Source organism: Oncorhynchus nerka, linkage group LG25 (genome assembly GCF_034236695.1).
Source record: "Oncorhynchus nerka isolate Pitt River linkage group LG25, Oner_Uvic_2.0, whole genome shotgun sequence".
NCBI classification, from domain to species: domain Eukaryota; kingdom Metazoa; phylum Chordata; class Actinopteri; order Salmoniformes; family Salmonidae; genus Oncorhynchus; species Oncorhynchus nerka.
This window is the reverse complement of record NC_088420.1, coordinates 22,921,237-22,940,610: the sequence shown is the minus strand read 5'-3', so window position 1 is coordinate 22,940,610 and position 19,374 is coordinate 22,921,237. Positions and strand designations below refer to the sequence as shown.

At 42.4% G+C, this 19,374-nt stretch overlaps 1 protein-coding gene across 1 annotated transcript; it reads left to right on the top strand.

Annotated features, from left to right (window-relative positions):
• The first annotated feature begins 4,308 nt into the window (after window positions 1-4,308).
• On the top strand, window positions 4,309-12,108 carry LOC115109233 (heterogeneous nuclear ribonucleoprotein M-like). The gene is given in 16 exon segments (XM_029633923.2): window positions 4,309-4,559; window positions 5,329-5,504; window positions 7,162-7,214; window positions 7,878-7,885; window positions 7,977-8,070; window positions 8,180-8,434; window positions 8,541-8,744; window positions 9,856-9,916; window positions 10,053-10,157; window positions 10,240-10,284; window positions 10,416-10,484; window positions 10,573-10,674; window positions 10,776-11,267; window positions 11,270-11,322; window positions 11,466-11,517; window positions 11,724-12,108. Coding segments are annotated over 16 exon segments (1,974 nt in total). The 5' UTR covers window positions 4,309-4,518; the 3' UTR covers window positions 11,888-12,108.
• Window positions 12,109-19,374: the final 7,266 nt, after the last annotated feature.

The following is a 19,374-nucleotide window of genomic DNA, read 5'->3' as shown; positions in this document are numbered from 1 at the left end:
TGCATGATACCACCATACAACAATACCACAATGTACGTGGTTAGAGTTCGTGTGCTAGCCGTGTGTGTGCCTCTTCAAAGTCCACGCTGGTCCATAAGGTGTATTTTTATCCGTTTTTTAAATCTGATTCTACTGCTTGCATCAGTTACCTGATGTGGAATATAGTTCCATGTAGTCATGGCTCTATGTAGTACAATGCACCTCCCATAGTCTGTTCTGAATTTGGGGATTTCGAAGAGACCTCTGGTGGCATTTTTTATTATTTATTTTTATTTATCCGTTATTTTACCAGGTAAATTGACTGAGAACACGTTCTCATTTACAGCAACGACTTGGAGAATAGTTACAGAGGAGAGGAGGGGGATGAAAGAGCCAATTGTAAACTGGGGATTATTAGGTGACCGTGATGGTTTGAGGACCAGATTGGGAATTTATGCATGTCTTGTGGGGTATACATGGGTGTCCGAGCTGTGTGCTAGTAGTTTAAACAGACAGCTCGGTGCATTCAGGATGTCAACACTTCTTACAAAAACACGTAAGGATTAAGTCAATCCACTTTGAGCCAGGAGAGATTGACATGCATATAGTGGAGAGTTAATAAAGCTGCATACAAACATGGTCTCTTTTTTGTTTTCTTGAGTAAGGCAGCTCCAAAATGCAGGTGTTTCAGCCTAGCTCAGTGCTTTCTGTGGTGGTGGGGCAGCCAACAGAAAATAGGAGCATTGCGCCGCGATTGGCTCAGTGTTCTGTCACTCATGGGGACACTATGTCACAGGTCAAGTGTAAATCCTTAGTAAGAGTAGACATCAAACATTTAAGCCCTTCGGTTCCTGCCATAGAGTTACATTAGAAGAGCCCTTCGAAGAAGGCTCAAGGTCATTGGCCACAAATAAAATGGCGTCAAATCGCGTTATATGTATAGTAGCTTTGATTGGACTGATCATGTCAACGTCTTACTTTCAAAATCGTAGCTAGCAGTCATCATCATGAATCAAGTCGACAATCTACTGGCAAATCCTTTTTAATGCTTGTCATATGAAGAGAAATAATAAAGAAAAATTATAGATAAAACGTATCGGTGCTCATCGGCTATTGTACTTTAACATTACACAACAAGTTGGAAACTGCAAATTCAACAATGAGTGGTTTGGAAGGAATCAGTGGCTAACTGCAAGCATTGCAAAGCAACCACTAGCCTGCTATTCAGAGGAGTGGCTGTGTGATTCCAGATAATGCTTTGATGACAAAATTTGCCGACAAAAGACCGGGGAGATATGTACAGTGGGAAGAAAAAGTATGTGAAGCCTTTAGAATTACCTGGATTTCTGCATAAATTGGTCATAAAATGTTATCTGATCTTCCTCTAAATCACAACAATAGACAAATAGTCTGCTTAAACTAATAACACACAAACAATTATAATTGTTCATGTCTTTATTGAATACACAGTGTAAACATTCACAGTGCAGATTGGGAAAAATATTTGAACTCTTGGATTTAATAACATGTTGACCCTCTTTTGGCAGCAATAACCTCAACCAAACTGTTTCTGTAGTTGAGGATCAGACTGCACAACGGTCAGGGGGGATTTTGGACCATTCCTCTTTACAAAACTGTTTCAGTTCGACAATATTCTTGGGCTGTCTGGTGTGACCCGCTCTCTTGAGGACATGCCACAGCATCTCAATCAGGTTGAGCTCAGGACTGACTGGACCACTCCAGAAGGCATATTTTATTCTGTTCAAGCCATTCTGTTGTTGATTTACTTGTCTTTTGGGTTGTTGTCCTGCTGCATCAACTAACTTCTGTTGAGCTTTAATTGGCAGACAGATAGCCTTACGTTCTCCTGCTAAATGTCTTGATAAACTTGGGAATTCATTTTTCCGTCGATGATAGCAAGCTGTCCAGGCCCTGAGGCAGCAAAGCAGACCCAAATCATGATGCTCCCTCCATCATAGTTTACAGTTGGAATGAGGTTTTGATGTTGGTGTGCTGTGCCTTTTTTTCTCCACACATAGTGTGTGTGGTGTATTCCTTCCAAACAACACAACTTTAGTTTCATGTGTCCACAGAATATTTTGCCAGTATCACTGTGGAACATCCAGGTACTCTTTTGCCAACTTCAGACGTGCAGCAATGTTTTTTTTGGACAGCAGTGGCTTCTTCCATGGTGTCCTCCCATGAACACCATTCTTGTTAAGTGTTTTACGTATTGTAGACTCGTCAACAGAGATGTTAGCATGTTCCAGAGATTTCTGTAGGTTTAGCTGACACTCTAGGATTGTTCTTAACATCACTGAGCATTCTGCGCTGTGCTCTTGCAGTCATCTTTGCAAGACGGCCACTCTTAGGGAGAGAAGCAACAAGTGCTGAAATTTCTCCATTTATAGACAATTTGTCTTACCGTGGACTGATTTTTAGAGATACTTTTGTAACCCTTTCCAGCTTTATGCAAGGCAACAATTCTTAATCTTAGGTCTTCTGAGATCTCTTTTGTTCAAGGAGGCATGGTGTTATTAGTTTAAGCACACTGTGTTTGTCTATTGTTGTGACTTTTATGTCAAATTTATGCAGAAATCCAGGTAATTCCAAAGGGTTCACATACTTGTTCTTGCCACTGTATACTGTAGCTAAGAAAGTAATGTTAAGTGTATGCTGTGTAGTAAGCTGTTAGTAGCACATGTGCCTCACCCTAATAATTTGGTCTATTTTCACCAACGCGGTATTGTAAACACATTGTTCGTGGCCGGTGTGTGCTTGTTTGCAGACTTTTTTTTTGTACAGCTTTGACAATGCTACTGATAGTAGTGGTGGCACTTGGCTTGCATGTGCAAATTCAGCACACACAACATTTTATAATAGAATTGTGTTATCTGACGTGTCAAATTAAAAGCATATTTAACGCATCAAAGTGTTATTTGACGTGTATCTTTTTTGACACGCAAAGACCCAGACTATGTTCAGTGTGCCTCACCCTAATCATTTGGTCTATTTTCACCTCTTCATTTTGCCTGCTGTTCTAACTTGGTGGTGCACATGTAGCCTATAACCTGTTTTAGAGAAATGTAATCATTGAATATTGTAAGAGCTTTCATTGTCTAAATTCTGTCGCTGTACATTTCAAAAGTGCTGAACATATTGACTATGTCCGTCGTCACTCGCTCATTAATGTCTTAGTCGAAATTACGGATTGCCTCTTATCCGCTTGTCGTCCCCTTATGCCATATTTGTACATCTCAATTGTCAGTAGAAACCACATTTGTTTAAGCAAGTCAGTCATACTAGTTATGTTTTTTTAAGGCAAGTAAATGAGGCTGAATGAACTATTTCACTGCCAGACAAGGCTCCGCTGATAGCCAGGTGGAGCAGTGGTAAGGTGTTGGGACAGCATTATGTAGGCGCTAACAGTTTGTGGGCACCGGTTATCACCGTTATAGTGCAATTAATGTATTGTTTAGTGTTGTGACTTTTCTTCCATGCAGATGTACATGCTAAAATCACTACTGCATGCAGATTTATATATAGACTTGTTTTTCTATTGTATTATTTGACTGTATGTTTGTTTTACTCCATGTGTAACTCTGTGTTGTTGTATGTGTCAAACTGCTTTGCTTTATATTGGCCAGGTCGCAATTGTAAATGAGAACTTGTTCTCAACTTGCCTACCTGGTTAAATAAAGGTGAAATAAAAAATATCATTAATATTAGCTCTCTGTGTACATTTAAGGGCCAGCCGTGCTGCCCTGTTCTGAGCCAATTGTAATTTTCCTAGACCCTCTTTGTGGCACCTGGCCATAAGACTGAACAGTAGTCCAGGTGCAACAAAACTAGGGCCTGTAGGAGCTGCCTTGTTGAGATTGATTGTGCATCCCGTCAAAGCAAAGGCACTCCTATGTAAAGTTGTTTTTGGACGAAAATTTAAAAAACCTGTCAGTTTACCACTTTTCCAAGGTTAGAGTAGTAACATGTTCAACTACTTAAGACATTGGCTCTAATCTAGGTTATACCTTTTAGATGTCGAGCAAATGAACAGCAACAACAACCCCGGCCTGGTCTGTTTCAAACGCGTTCTCGGAAGTCTCGTGATGTTGTCTCTGTGTTTAGAAACTCCGTTTCTTTGCCATGATAAAAAAAAATGTAAACCAAATTGAAACTGTGAAACATTTTGCCATGTTTCGAACTGGTAACGGATTTATATATATTCAATAAAAAATATATATATACTTGTACTTTGATTCTGAGCGGTCGCCAGAGCCAAATTCCCAGCATGCTTCACTCTCCTTGGCAACCCAGCGAATAAATTGAAACGGGTGTAAATTCATCCGCCATTTCACCAACGTTAGCTTGTTGACTAGCAGCCCGTCACTCCAAAAATAAATTAAAACAGTTATTTATTCAATACTGCTAAATTGAAGGAACACTGTCAAATTTCGACAATATTTTATCAGCGTTGTTGAGGTATTCCATTGACCACTATTAATTCCGTAACGAAACAGGATTAGCTAACTGCGCAAGAAGATGTCGACCGAGGCCGCTGCTCCGGAGAAACCAGGCCAGGGGTAACGTTTTGATTTATTTCATGAATTCTTTTTGGCTGGCAGCTAGCTACCTAGTAACCTTTCTTTACATTTTCCACTCGCCAAGTTCTCGTATTTTTAGTCTGTATTGTTTTGAGAAGTTAACAGCTAAATTGATACCTACCTAGCTAATCACTAAAATAGCTAAACAATGGATTATTCTTGCTATGCTAGCCACAATGTGAGTTACGTGCGTGCACCATTGCCACCACACCGCATGAGATTAGCAAATTAGCTAGTCTGCTAACGTTACCTAACCTGTCCTCTCCCTCCATTTTTTTTGTTTAGTACGCCATCACTTACTAAGCTCGTGTACTGGCCAACTATTCACAAAATACGGAATAACGCTAGTTAGCTACCTTTATATGATATATCGCGTGGGAGAAAAGGACGTTAACGTTAGCTAATACAAGTTGGCTTCTAATATGGGAGTCTTAGTCTTAGACAAACTCTTGATTGGTGTAGCTTCGTCCGTTAACTAAGCATTTGTATTAGTTAACATTTAACTATATTAAACGATCTGTAAACAAAGTAAAAGTTAGAATCGTTAACATGCATGCCTAAAGTTAGTTGCAGAACGAAGCTAGTTAGGCATTTACAACTAGTTGCCCTTTTGTACTGCAGTCTAGAAATGTAACGTTTACTTGCCTAAGTATTTTTTTTTGTTAGGTGGACGTTAACCTTTTTTTCATCATCAGACCGGCGTATTATCGTTACTCCATTAATCACTTCCCGTTCTTTTTTCCCTAAGGGAAATTAATGGCAAGGCCAAGCATGAACCCAGTGTCAGGAAGGAAAGGCCCCAGAAGCGTGGAGGTGGTCGCTTTGAACCCTATGGAAACTCATCAAAGAGATACCGTGTGTTTGTCAGCAACATTCCATATGATGTGAAATGGCAGGCACTCAAAGACCTAATGAAAGAAAAAGGTATGGTGTTAAGTTAAGTTAGATCCGTTATAGATATGGAGTCCATCAAGGCCAATAAAACCTCCCATAACAGGTCATTTGTGTTGAACCACTTCACCTTGTTCACTGGAAGGCATCTGGCAAATCTGTAAAGGGCCTAGGTTGCAATTCATATCTATGAGGTTCTTGGTATACAGACTGGGTGGCCTTTCCATGGATTGACCTGTGTCCTAAGTCTTGGATGGTTTAGATTTCAGAATAGTTCTCTCTGTGATTTCTGCCTTCGGCTAGTCATTTTTTATAGTGCTGTGAATAGCATTATGAATTTGTACTTTTTGGAGTCCTTGATCACTGCCGCTACACTTGCTTGAACAATGGGACTATACAACCTAACGGGAGGTCTTCAAATTAAGTACTTGGCTTATAGTGTATGGGCCATCAATTGCACTGTTGTGTTGGGTCTTGTGGTTTGTGTGTGTATATAGCTGAAAAAGGAAAAGGGTCCGCATTGCCTTGAGACATGCTGAATTTCTCTCAGGTGCCCATACTACAATTATTAAAGCTGGTCTTATGTTCTTTGCGTTATCATTTTCTTGGAAATTATGTCAAAATAAGAAATGTTTAATTGGTTCTATTTAATGTTAATTTGCAGCATGGGCTAGTTGTCCTCGACTTCTTTTTGTCTTCAAATTGAGTCCTGCAGCAACAAAAGGAACGGTGTACTGTTTATCGAAGTTTAAATGGTGGTTTACATGGCTTTGGCAAAGCTATAATATATGTTAGCACTAATGTAATAAATAGCACCTGCTTTTAATCATGATAAAGCATGGGTGTTCTGAGAGGTTACCAATGCCTTTCAGAAACAGTTTTTAGTGTTTGGATATAATAATTGAATGTGGCGTTAAATTGCATTCTCTTTTTTAGGTTTGTCGTTTCCGCAGATCTCCATGTTGTACCAATTACAGATGTGTGCTTGGGATTTCTTGGGGTACAGGTCTACAAAATGAAGCAGCTTCTCACGGCTGTCCTTGTTTCAGCTGAGGATTGGTTCCTGTCCATTTATGGCGCACTCATTTGCTGGAATTAGCCATGGTTGTCCCTCTGTTAGTTAAAAACACATTTGGACACTGTTGTGCCTCTCCAGGTCCAATGTCTGTACAGCTTTCCAAAAATGTCAATGTTCTTCAGACATTGGCGTTAGTTGAGTTGGTACAATTTAGTTTTTAGTGTAGTTTATGTTCAAAGGTGTGTCCGAACAGTTGTATCAGTCAGTGGTTCCAAATACATTTAACAAGGAACATGTATTTTGGAAGGGTGGACTCATGGTTTCAAATGACTCGGCAAACGTAACTGTCATTCTCTCAACTTTATCCTCACTTCGAAAATGGTTCCTTTATGATAACTCATCCGATTTAGATGTTGTTAGCTATTTGACGATTGTTCTCTTCAATCTATTGCTCTTGGTGTTTGGGGACTCTACAAGGACAGGCTAAGAAGTCGTTTTAAGATCCAGTAAGAGCTTGTCTTTTGTAGACCTGTACCAGAATTGAGGTGCTGGGGGGGAGGCTCTGGAGTAGCAGGCCGAGCTCACGGTCACCAACCGCTTGTCTGCTCTAAACCCCCATTGTTTTCTCGGCTTCTCTCCCCTGGTGTGTGTCGTCTGGAATCTGATTTGTAGTGGGTGAGGTAACGTACGTGGAACACTTAATGGACGGAGAAGGCAAATCGAGGGTAAGTGCAATAGACGAACCTGTGTTTGTCAGCTTGAGTTATCTTTTCTTTCATTGTGGGGGATGTTCAAACCTGGATGAGTTTTGATGAATGTGTCAAGTGGGTGACACTGGACAGAAAACATGGTGCAGTCTGTGGCACTGAAAGAGGTCATCTTGGTGTCTGATTGGGAATTCGGGTTTCTGTAGCCAATTCCATGTGATTGCAGTAGCTGGGAAAGTCCCCTTTTGCTGTGGATGTGTTCATCTGGGACATAATCTAAAATGGGGCCCAACCACCCAAGAGGTTGTAACATGGCTGTTACATGTAATAGATTTGAGCCCATGTAATTGTTTTTGTGGAACAGATATTTCCTTCAAAGGAGTGCATTTTGTCTGGGACTTCTGCCTTTGTGTACAAAGTTAAGGGTTTAGATTCACCAGACAACCTCTGTATTTGCTATATTGTCTGGTGACCAGCTTTTAAGCGGTCTAATAATTTTGGAAGAGTAACTGACTGTTCAAGGCTATGGCCATACAAGTGAGTAGAATGTGTTTGGCCCTTTCATAAGAGTAATTCATCCCCCTGAATACCATTGTTCTCTACAGTACCACAACTGATTACTAACTTGAATGTTGTTTTTCTACTTCAATGATGCTGCTGTGTGGTCTTCAATCAACCAAGGGTTGCGCGTAAGTATTTTCGTCATTCTGTCTTGATTCTAATAGGTGTCTGAAGGTTATTCTAAATTCCTGGTGTTCATCACGATGTTTGTGTGAACAGGGTTGTAGAGTTCAGGACTGAGGAACTGATGAAGAAGGCTGTGGAGAAGGTCAACAAGCACAACCTGAATGGGCGGCCCCTGAAGGTCAAAGAGGTGAGCAGTCTGTTTTTAAGATGCTACTGGCACTTGTTACCACCAGAAGAACAAAAATCTACCTATCTTTTCCCTGTTTAGTGATGTTGTCCATGTCTCTCTTCCTCAGGACCCAGATGGTGTGATTGCCCAGAGGGACGCCCACAGGTCCCAGGGTGGTGGTGGACCCCCCGGTGGCCATGGTGGAATGAACATGGGCATGGATCGCATGAATATGGAGCGAATGAACATGGACCGCATGGGACCGGGCGCCCCACCCATGGTCAACATCCCCCCCAGCCTCATGAACAACTCCAACATCCCCAATGAGATCATCCACGGGCTGCAGGCTGGCAAGATTGGAAGCACTGTCTTTGTAGCTAATGTAAGTTGATTGTAGTCCAGTATGCCCAATATACATCGTTTTTGTTATCATTTAAAATTATGATATTGCAAGTATTTTAACCAAGTTAACACTGTTTTGTGTCCAGCTGGACTACAAGGTTGGCTGGAAGAAGCTGAAGGAGGTGTTTGGCATGGCAGGTGTGGTGGTGCGCACTGACATCCTGGAGGACAAAGATGGGAATAGCAGGGGCATGGGCACCGTCACCTTTGACATGCCTATTGAAGCTGTCCAAGCCGTCAGTATGTTCAACGGTCAACTGCTTTTCAACCGGGTCATGCATGTCAAGCTGGTGAGAAACATATTAGTGTGTGCGCACTAATATTAACAAATGTTTTATTCCTTCTACACATTTTCGAATGTATTTTAGCCTCTGGAAATGCAAATGCGCTACGCTAAATGCTAATAGTATTAGTTAAAACTCAAAAGTTCATTAAAATACACATGCAGGGTATCAAATTAAAGCTACACTCGTTGTGAATCCAGGCAACAAGTCCGATTTTTAAAATGCTTTTCGGCGACAGCATGAGAAGCTATTATCTGATAGCATGCACCAATACACTACAACAGAAAAGCACAGCAGGGGACGTAAACAAAATAATTAGCATTTCGGCGTTACACAAACCGCACAATAAAATAGAAAACAGTCATTACCTTTCACCATCTTTGTTGGCACTCCTAGATGTCCCATAAACACTATTGGGTCTTTATTTAGATTAAATCGGGCCATATAAAGCCAAGATATCGTTATATGTAGACTGTGTGATAAACGAAAAAAACAGCGATTTCACAACGTAACGTCATTTTTTAAAATTCAAAAAGTAGACGATAAACTTTCACAAAACACTTCGAAATACGTTTGTAATGCTACTTTAGGTATTAGTAAACGTTAATAAGCGATAAAAATCATCCGTAGGCGATGTAAATATCATTAGCTGTCGTCTTGGAAAACATTTCAGGAGAGAGCTCTTCCGGAATGATCTGGGCGGAGACCGGAGGTAAGCGGTGCCCCTGTTTCGGTTCAACCAAGAATCAAAGATGATTCAATTCACAAGACTCTAGACAACATGGGGATGCTGTGGGAGTTGAATGCTCGGTCTTATCTAATTCGGCTCACTGTTAACAATTGCTGGAAGTGGCGCAAGGATATTTATTTCCATTTTCTGTGATCAGGTTTTCCTGCGCTTTCCGATGTAACGCACGTTATGTAATAGCCACAGTCGTGATTTAACCAGTTTTAAAAACGTCCGAGGGTTTCCTATCCACACATTCTAACCATATGAACGTACTATATTCCTGGCATGAGTAGCAGGGCGCTGAAATGTTGCGCGATTTTTAACAAAATTTTCAAAAAAGTAGAGGGTCGACTGAAGAGGTTAACTGATACTTGTTGGATATTTCAGGATGAGAAGTCCTTGCCAAAAGGAGACTTTGCACCACCTGAGAGACCCCCAGCACTACCCCGTATGTACAATGCCCCCCCGAAATGTAAAGAGAAGTCTGTCCAACACATTTTGAGTATGTTCAAGGCTAGCTTGCACAAAATCTTCAATAGAAGTGTCTGTTGTTTTCTTTCAATCGTCCATTTATTTTCCCTCAGGTGGCCTTAGTGGCATCGGGCTGGGACTTGGGCCTGGTGGCCAACCCATTGACGCCACCGCACTGAACAGAGGGGGTGGAGGAATGGGCAACATGGGACCTGGGGGTATGGAGCTGTCTTTTTTATCCTCTGCAGTGGACTTTTCATTTGGCTTAGTTCAGTCACTCACTGTTTGTTTGGTTTGTAGGCATGGATGGCATGGGCTTTGGTGGTGGCATGGGTAGAATGGGAGGTATGTACTTTTTGTACTGCGTCCATTGAATGGGTATAGTTTAACATATTTTTGCATCGTGTTTTCCTTGCCCTTTCTTCTCTAATACACTATATTGTAGATTTAACTTTCTTGCCATAATTTTCTCCCAGGCATGGATAACTTTGGTGGAATGAACAACATGGAGCGTTTTGGACCATCTGGAATGGGAAGGATGAATGGTAAGGAAATTAAATTCACACAATACAGATTCACGTGTTCGTGAAACGTTAGTTTGTCTTCTAATAGTTTAATCTCTTGTGTTGTCAGAGATGGACCGTGGGCTTGGTGGTTCTTTTGACCGGGAGTTTGGTCGAAATGATATGGGCATGTCTCGCAATAATTTTGGAGAATCCTTTGAAAGAGGAATGGGTTAGTACTTTTAGGATTTGCGCAATTCTTCCTAACACGTCTGACGCTGATTTCTCACAGGACCTGAAATGTCTCACTAGTTGTTTTTCCTTGACTTACAGGTAGCTCATTGGGCATGGACCGCATGAGCTCTGGCATGGATCGCTTGGGTGGTGGAATGGAGCGCATGGGGATGGAGAGGATGGACCGCGTGTCTGATCTGGACAGGCTCGGGGGGTCTGGCTTTGACAGGATGGGCTCTGGGCTGGACCGGCTGGGGCCCAGTATGGACAGGCTTGGTTCTGGGCTGGACCGTATGAGCTCCAGTGTGGACCGCCTGGGCCCAGCTGGGTTTGACCGCCTAGGCCCGTCCAGTTTGGAACGTATGCCTGCTGGCCTGGACTTCGCCTCTCCCATGGGCATGGGGGACCGCATGGAGAGGATGGGAACCAACTTTGACCGCATGGGGTCTGCCGGCATCGACCGCTTCCCGTCCACCGGGCTTGACCGCATGGGCTCCACCATGGACCGCATGGGCGCTGTCGGTGTTGGCGGCCAGTTTGACCGGCCAGCTGAGATGGAGCGTGGGGGCTTTGGAGGAAATGGCTTTGGGGGACCGGAGGTCCTGGAGCCAACGCCAGGAAGGGCTGCCAGATCTTTGTCAGAAATGTAAGATTTTATATAAATAATGATCAACTGTCCCCAAATGTGTGGTTGGCGTGTATTCAGAATATTGATTTTATTCAGACTCATCTTGAAGGTTGTATTCAACACAGACCATTGTAAACTTATTGATTTGGCTCTCTTTGTAGCTGCCCTTTGACTTCACCTGGAAAATGCTGAAGGATAACTTCAATACATGCGGTAAGAACATAATCCACTAATTTCATTAATGTGGGGACTTCCCACAAACTTGGCAAAAATGTCATTTGACAGAATTGAGAGGCATGCCAATGGAATGTTTAAGTTCATTAGGTAATGACACCATGGAAGTCTTTCTGACCCAAAATTCAATTGGCACTTCAGCCAAAATATTTTGGCTAACAGCTTTAATGTGCTTTCAACTGTAGGTATTGTCCAATATGCTGACATCAAGATGGAGAATGGCAAGTCCAAGGGCTGTGGCGTGGTTCGCTTTGACAACCCGGAGACTGCAGAGAGAGCATGTCGCACCATGAATGGCTACAGGCTGAATGGAAGAGAGATCGATGTCAGAATCGACAGAAATGCGTAATCGTCCAGTGTCATTGTGGCCCTCATATTTGCCGCCCTGTGTCGACCTTTCCACATTTCTTGTTTTTTAGGCAATTGTAACTGCGCAAGTGTATTTTTAGTTAGTTCTCGTCCCTGCATAATTTGTGACCAAATTTAAATTTCTTTATATTTTACCTGTAATGCTTCACTTCATTGCCTTTGATCTATAAGGTGTTTTGATAATAAATATCACCATTGGAATTTTGTTTTCCGTCTTCCTTGACATGTACAGTTGTGGCCAAAAGTTGAGAATGACATTCATTTCCGCTGCTTCAGTGTCTTTGGATATTTTTGTCAGATGTTACTATGGAATACTGGAGTATAATAACAAGCATTTCACAAGTGTCAAAGGCTTTTATTGACAATTACATGAAGTTGATGCAAAGAGTCTATTTGCAGTGTTGATCCTTTTTCAAGACCTCTGCAATCCACCCTGGCATGCTGTCAATTAACTTCTGGACCACATCCTGACTGATGGCAGCCCATTCTTGCGTAATCAATGCTTGGGAGTTTGTCAGAGTTTGTGGGTTTGTTTGTCTACCTGCCTCTTGAGGGTTGACTACAAGTTCTCAATGGGATTAAGGTCTGGGGAGTTTCCTGGCTATGGACCCAAAATATCGATTTTTTTGTTTCCGGAGTCACTTAGTTATCACAATTGCCTTATGGCAATGTGCTCCATCATGCTGGAAAAGTCATTGTTCGTCACAACTGTTCCTGGATGGTTGGGAGAAGTTGCTCTCAGAGGATGTTGGTACCATGGCTGTGTTCTTAGGCAAAATTGTGAGTGCGCGCCCACTCCCTTGCCTGAGAAGCAACCCCACATGAATGGTCTCAGGATGCTTTACTGTTGGCATGACACGACTGATGGTAGCGTTCACCTTGTCTTCTCCGGACAAGCTTTTTTCCGGATGCCCCAAACAATCGGAAAGGGGATTCGTCAGAGAATATGACTTGTCCTCAGCAGTCCAATCCCTGTACCCTTTGCAGAATACCAGTCTGTCCCTGAGAGAAGTGGTTTCTTTGCTCCCCTTGACACCAGGCTATCAAAGTCTTCGCCTCACTGCGTGCAGATGCACTCACACCTGCCTACTGCCATTCCTGAGCTAGCTCTGTACTGGTGGTGCCCTGATCTGCAGCTGAATCAACTTTAGGAGACGATCCTGGTGCTTGCTTGACTGCTGTTTTCAACTCTAGAGACCGCAGGAGCGGTAGAGATACTCTGAATGATCAGCTATGAAAAGCCAACTGACATTTACTACTCAGGTGCTGACCAGTTGCACCCTCTACAACCACTGATTATCTGACCCTGCTGGTCATCTATGAACATCTTGGCCAGGTTCTGTTATAATCTTCACCCGGCACAGCCAGAAGAGGACTGGCTACCCCTCAGAGCCTGGTTCCTCTAGGTTTCTTTCTAGGGGGTTTTTCCTAGCCACCGTGCTTCTACACCTGCATTATTTGCTGTTTGTGGTTTTAGGCTGGGTTTCTGTACAGCACTTTGACATCATCTGATGTAAGAAGGGCTTTATAAATAAATGTGATTGTTCAGAGAAGACTGCGTGAATCAGGCTTTCATTGCTCGATTTGCTGCAAAGAAACCACTACTAAAGGACACTAATAAGAAGATGACTTGCTTGGGCCAAGACACATGAGCAATAGACATTGCTGTGTATTTGTGAGACGCAGAGTAGGTGAATGGATGATCTCTGCATGTATAGTTCCTACCGTGAAGCATGGAGGAGGTGGTGTGCTCATTGTCAGTGATTTATTTAGAATTCAAGGCACACTTAACCTGCATGGCTACCACAGCATTCTGCAGCATGACCTGGCCTCCACAATCACCTGATCTCAACCCAAATGAGATTGTTTGGGATGAGTTGGACCACAGAGTGAAGGAAATGCAGCCAACATGTGCTCAGCATATGTGGGAACTCCTTCAAGACTGTTGGAAAAGCATTCTGGCTGAGAGAATGCAAAGAATTGTGGTTATTTCTTTATTCTCAAATGAGGAGAGAAACATATCACAGTTATACTTAAAGTAATTTCTTTATTCACTTATAATAAGGAAAGTAGGTCTTACCACACACACAAGTGAATGAGTGCTCTGCAATAACGAGGCTGGTCAACTCAACTCTTGACTGTTGGGTTGAGAGTCCCAACACAAAGAATACCAAGATCTTGTATATGGCAAAGATACACCCCCCTAGTCTACATGACAAACAACAGATGTGTGGAATGGGTCGCAAGGTGAGACTTAATATATGAGAAAGGAGTATCCCCCAGCCAGATAGCATTTGCTATTAAATAAATTGATAACAGTATCTGCTGTGAAGACTGTTCTCATTGTAAGGAAACCAGGATTTGGCCCTGAAAACGAGGTTCCTCCCAAGCCATCTCACCCTGGTACAGTCCAGTCAGACAAGAGCAATCTCCCTCACATGAATGGAATCTGGCTTGTTAGGTTTATCACCTAAGGCAACATAATCTACTGTCAGCGTTAACACAGACACATGAGAGTTCTAAGAACTCTATTCTGTTACATAAAACAACCATTTGATGCAATAACAGTATTATAACATGATCTTGTAATTTCACCACCATAGTGTGTAAAGCTGTCATCAAGGCAAAGGGTGGCTACTCTAGAATCTAAAATATACAACTTCTTTGGTAATATCTTATATTTCTCAGAGTTTTGGCTGAATAACAACATGGATAACATACAGCTGGCTGGGTTTTCCATGCATCGGCAAGATAGAACAGCTGCCTCCGGTAAAGCCAAGGGGTGGCGGTCTGTGTCTATTTGTCAATATCAGCTGGTGCACGAATTCTAATAAGTCTTGAGGTTTTGCTCACCTGAGGTAGAGTGCCAGCATCGGCTTGTGGTGGTAAATAAACAATGTCCCGTTGGTAGGATATACAGTGGGGCAAAACTTATTTTCCACCATAATTTGCAAATAAATTCATTAAAAATCCTACAATGTGATTTTCAGGATTTTTTTTTCTCTAATTTTATCTGTCATAATTGAAGTGTACCTATGATGAAAATTACAGGCCTCATCTATTTAAGTGGGAGAACTTGCACAATTGGTGGCTGACTAAATACTTTTTTCCCCACTGTATATACGTGCTCGTAGTTTGTCTATTTTGGCTAATAGGACCAATGCTAAAGGCAGATTACCCACTCACCGGTGGATTCCTACAAGGCATCCAGACCTATGTCCCCGATATCTCCGTCTCGTTCTCCTGTGAATGACAGGGCCTTGTCGGGTGTCTGGAGTAAATCCTTCACCTCCCACTCGTTAAAGAAAAAATCTTCTTCCAGTACGAGGTGAGTAATCGCTGTCCTGATATCTAGAAGCCTTTTAAGGTCATAAGAGACAGTGGCAGAGACATTATGTACAAAATAAGTTACAAATATTGCGAAAAACGCACACAATAGTACAATTGGTTAGGGGACCGCAAAATGGCAGCCATCTCCTCTGGCGCCATTATATATCCAACACCAGCATCATTAAGTTTGCCGAAAACACAACAGCCTGATCACCTACAATGATGAGACAGCCTTTAGGGAGCCCCCCTACAGAGGGTAGTGTGTACGGCCTAGTACATCACTAGGGCCAAGCTTCCTGCCATCCAGGACCTCTATCGGTGTCAGAGGAAGTCCCTAAATATTGCCAAAGACTACAGTCACCCTGGTCATAGACTTCTCTCTGCTTAACAGCTTCTACCCCCAAGCCATAAGACTCCTGAAGAGCATAAGACTCCTGCATTACGCTGCTGCTACTCTCTGTTTATTATCTATGCATAGCCACTTTACACCTCTAACTACATGTACATATTATCTCAATTATCTCAACTAACCTGTGCCCCCGCACATTGACTCTGTACCGGTACCCCCTGTATATAACCTTGTTACTGTTATTTTATTATTTATTTATTTTTTACTTTATTTTATTTTAAATACTTTCTTGACACTTATTTATTTTAAAATGGCAATGTTGGTTAAGGGCTTGTAGGTAAGCATTTCACTGTCAGGTGAAACACCTGGCGCATTTGACAAATAATATTTGATTTGATACCGACACAACACAAACACACATTCACACTCATCATTTGCTGCTGCTGTTGTTCTTTATTTTAATCTCATTATTATATTATCTTATGCCTAGTCACTTTACCCTGACTTCTTGTCCATACTGACCTTCAATACCTCTGCACCTCTGGTACTGGTACTCCCTGTATATTGCTTCATTCTTGTGTATTTTATTTTATTCCTCTTGTGTTACAGTTTTAAACTCTGCATTTTTGGGAAGGGCTCCTAAGCATTTCACTATTTATGTAAATGTTTTATTTAACTTGGCAAGTCAGTTGAGAACAAATTCTTATTTACAATGACGGCCTACCCCTGCCAAACTCTAACCCGGACAACGCTGGGCCAACTGTGCGCCGCTCTATGGGACTCCCAATTACGACCGGCTGTGATACAGCCTGAAATTGAACCTGGGTCTGTAGTGACGCCTCTACCACTGAGATGCAGTACCTTAGACCGCTGCACCACTCTACACCATTCAGCACGTGGCAAATTACATTTGTTTGATTTGATTTAACCACCACTTCTTTTTTTATCCAGCATAAGGACCAGCGTTGAAAACCCACTGATACTTGTGCAATATTTATTTATTTATGTTTTCGCTTCTTTTTTTGTGTTGTTGACTGTGGGCCTGGGTTCTGTTTGTTGGTTTCAATACTTTCCCAGGTTTCACCCTCTTCGGTTTCTGTTTAAACTGAGAAATCCGATCCTTCGTTGGTGCTACTGCCACCTCCTGGTCTGGAAATGTTTTTTGAAAAGATAAAGATATTTTTGTAACGATGATGCGTGAATCTACATCTGTAACAAAGTTGGTGCTTTTATCACAAATCGAAGGATGTATTTCTTGCTTACCTGCCACAGCACGGCGATATATGAACAACACACAAGCGTTCATGGCTAAATGGCCTAAATCCTCCTCCACACACATCAGACATCAACTTACCCTCCACAAACAGAAACAGTGGACTGCCTTCTATCACCAGCTAGATACAGACACCAAACCCCAGACCTTCTGGCAAAAAAAATCTAAACAATTAACGGAGACAAAACCAATAATATCATACCTGTGCTAAAGTCTCAAAACCAGCTCATCGAAGACAACGAAACAAAAGCAACATTATTCAGAAACCACCTACAAAATGTTCATTCTTGTCCCGACGATCCTCTCTTTGACAAAGACTGGAAAACCATCGTCGACAGAGAAATACAGAAAACAGTGTACACTTCAAATCTGACACCAGTAGACCATCCCCTCACCCGCTCTGTTAGCATTGAAGAAATCAAGACTCACCTGAAAAAAAAAAAAAAAGCACCAGGGGAAGACAACATTGACAGTACATTCATCAAACAAGCACCTGATGAATACCTGCACCTCCTTTCCAATCTCTTCACAGCATGTCTCACGGAAGGCTACTTTCCCCTACCATGGAAATCTACAGTTGTCACAATGATCCACAAACCTGGCAAAGACCCATACAACGTCACAAGTTACAGACCAATCAGCCTCCGTCATGTCGGGAAGCTGTTTGAGAGAGTACTCACCCAAAGACTGAGTTGCCACTCAATGGGCCTCCTTGGAATCCACCAAGCAGGCTTCAGGAAAACAAGATCAACCACCGATAACATTCTAAGACTGTTAGAAGACATCCTTCGGAACATCAAGTAAAAATAACTTACCCTGGCGGTTTTCTTTGATATAGAGAAAGCATTTGACAAGATGTGGCACAATGGACTGTATTACCGGCTTGCAGACTCCAATCTCAAACTACCACTCTCCATCAGAAACATCATCACTAGCTTTCTCCACAACCATACAATTAAAGTGAAGGTCTCCAGAGCCATATCCTCACCTTTCACCCCTGTAGCAGGTGTCCCACAGGGGGCAGTTCTAAGCCCGCTACTTTTTCTACTCTACATAACAGATATTTACTACCCTCCACCCACCATAGGTCAAGTCTCACAGTTTGCTGATGACCTCTGCTACTGGTCCAGCTCCAAATGTCCTCAACTTGCTGCAAAAAAACTCCAGAAGTCTATTGAAATGATCGAGACATGGTCTAACATGTGGCGAGTAAAATTTTACCCACAAAAAGACCCAATGTGTCCTCTTCACAAGAAGCACCAGCCAAAAAAACAGGAAACCCATAGATCTCAAACTCTACGGTGAAACAATAAAAGTTGAAAAAAGAAGCAAAATTCCTTGGAGTCACCTTCCAGAAGAACATGCGCTGGACAACCCATATAGCGAACATAAAGAGAGAGGGACGAAAAAGACTAAACCACCTAAAAATGCTGTGCGGAAGAACATTTGGAGCCTCACCTCAGACAGTGCTGAAAGTCTACATCAGCTACATCCTACCCCTCTTTGAATACGCCCTGCCAGCCTGGATAACAGCTTCACCTCAGACAGTGCTGAAAGTCTACATCAGCTACATCCTACCCCTCTTTGAATACGCCCTACCAGCCTGGATAACAGCATCACCTCAGACAGTGCTGAAAGTCTACATCAGCTACATCCTACCCCTCTTTGAATACGCCCTGCCAGCCTGGATAACAGCTTCACCTCAGACAGTGCTGAAAGTCTACATCAGCTACATCCTACCCCTCTTTGAATACGCCCTGCCAGCCTGGATAACAGCTTCACCGCAGCAGACGAAACGGCTACAGATAATCCAAAACATGGCAATAAAAATGGCTTAGAGACTACCAAGATACATCAGCAACCACTACGTTAACAGCATATCTGGACTGACATCAATCAACAATAGAGAGTCAATCATTGGCCAGAAGTTCATCAACAGAGCCACTCACAACCCATCGTTGAAGGAAGCCATGGGACAGGCCAAATGGACCACAGATACACCCATGTCCATAATGCTGAAACTGACCTAGAAGAGAAGAAAGGGAAGGGGGGGATAAAATGACAAAAAGTACCAAAAAAAATACAATCAATTGTGTGTGTATGAAAGTGTGTAGATATATGTGAATGCACTCTCCTTAGCACCCCCACCCCTCTCCCCCTGCACAGTTGTGAGATATAATATCAATGAAGTTTTATCTTGTATTTTTATTTTTTATTTATTTTTTATTTTTTAAAGTAAACACCACAAACTCATGTCGGGAAAAGAAAAAGGCAAAACTAATCTACGCCCGTTCTGATAAAAACCTTAGGGCATCTAGCCTCGGGGGATGCCTTGCTCGACCACACCCTCCTTCCTTGCTCCTGGCCTGCCCAGCCTCTTCCACCAATCCAATTGTTTCTTATGGACAGAAAAGAGCAGAAGCTCTGAGCTGTCCGATCAGGTCCATTTTCTACTGAGTGGCACACACACGTCAGAACGTCATCATCGGAAAAGGTCACATGCAATGCATGCAAG